At 40.3% G+C, this 904-nt stretch overlaps 1 protein-coding gene across 3 annotated transcripts in view; it reads left to right on the forward strand.

Moving 5' to 3' along the window:
- LOC104700688 (protein SAND) overlaps window positions 516–904 on the forward strand; it is a 10,689-nt gene continuing 10,300 nt past the window's right edge. The window contains exon 1 of one of the 3 annotated variants that reach the window (XM_019227554.1): window positions 516–896. In XM_019227554.1, the coding sequence (XP_019083099.1) occupies window positions 641–896 (256 nt within the window). In that variant the 5' untranslated portion in view covers window positions 516–640. The remainder of the gene's footprint in view (window positions 897–904) is intronic. The other 2 variants (XM_010416228.2, XM_010416227.2) reach the window with 2 other exon arrangements.

Here is a 904-nt window from a genome sequence, read left to right on the forward strand (position 1 = left end):
TTGTATTAATATTATTGTCGAGTATAATTTAATACCATAAAAGTTTATAGTACCAAACAAAGATTGAGTAAAATCACTGGTTATATCATATTTTTATTTTTGGGTCAGTCCAAAGACAACCATAATAAGGTTATAAAATTTTCGTAAAGAAAAGAGAGTAAATTTATAGATTGTAGAACAAAACAGTATTATAACTATTTTGAAATGTACATATATATCATTTTTCGGTTAAATCATTTTCATTTTTAAGTTATGGAAACATAAAACAAATTTGACGTTATTTCAGAATTTCCAATAAAATTAATTACTTTATGGTCTCCATCGGCTTCCACTATTGGGCAGAAAATAGGCCCAAGGCCCATACTAAGTAGTGAGATCCGAGCCCCCCTCTCTCTCTCTCTTCGATTATCTCTCACGAAAAAGCCCAGCGAGACGGGTCACCAACCGGGTCGAATATATCCAACTGAAAGTTGGATCGGATCCGTTGGTGAATCATCCTCCTCCTCAACGCGAGAGTGGTGGACAAAGTGAAATTTGCAGAGAAGCAAATGAACACGACTTGCCATTAGAGGAGGCAACCAGAAAAATCCTCTCCTCTCTCTTGGAAAAATCCCTAAAATAACTCTACCGGTTTCCTGCAATGGCGACTTCAGGTTCGAGCTCTTCACCTTCATCATCATCATCATCAGGCACCGAATTCGCCGATCCAAACCCTAGTACCGATCCCGAGACGAATTCGGAGCGTGTTCAAAGTCAATTGGAGTCAATGAATCTCTCTCAACCTAGCGAAGTCTCTGATGTCACCAGTCGCACCGATTACAGCGGCGGCGATGATGATGATGACGACAACGACGAGGTTGCATCGGCCAACGGGAACGAAGGCGGAGTTAGCAATGGTGGTTTA

This window comes from Camelina sativa, chromosome 7, assembly GCF_000633955.1.
Source record: "Camelina sativa cultivar DH55 chromosome 7, Cs, whole genome shotgun sequence".
Taxonomy (NCBI): Eukaryota; Viridiplantae; Streptophyta; class Magnoliopsida; order Brassicales; family Brassicaceae; genus Camelina; species Camelina sativa.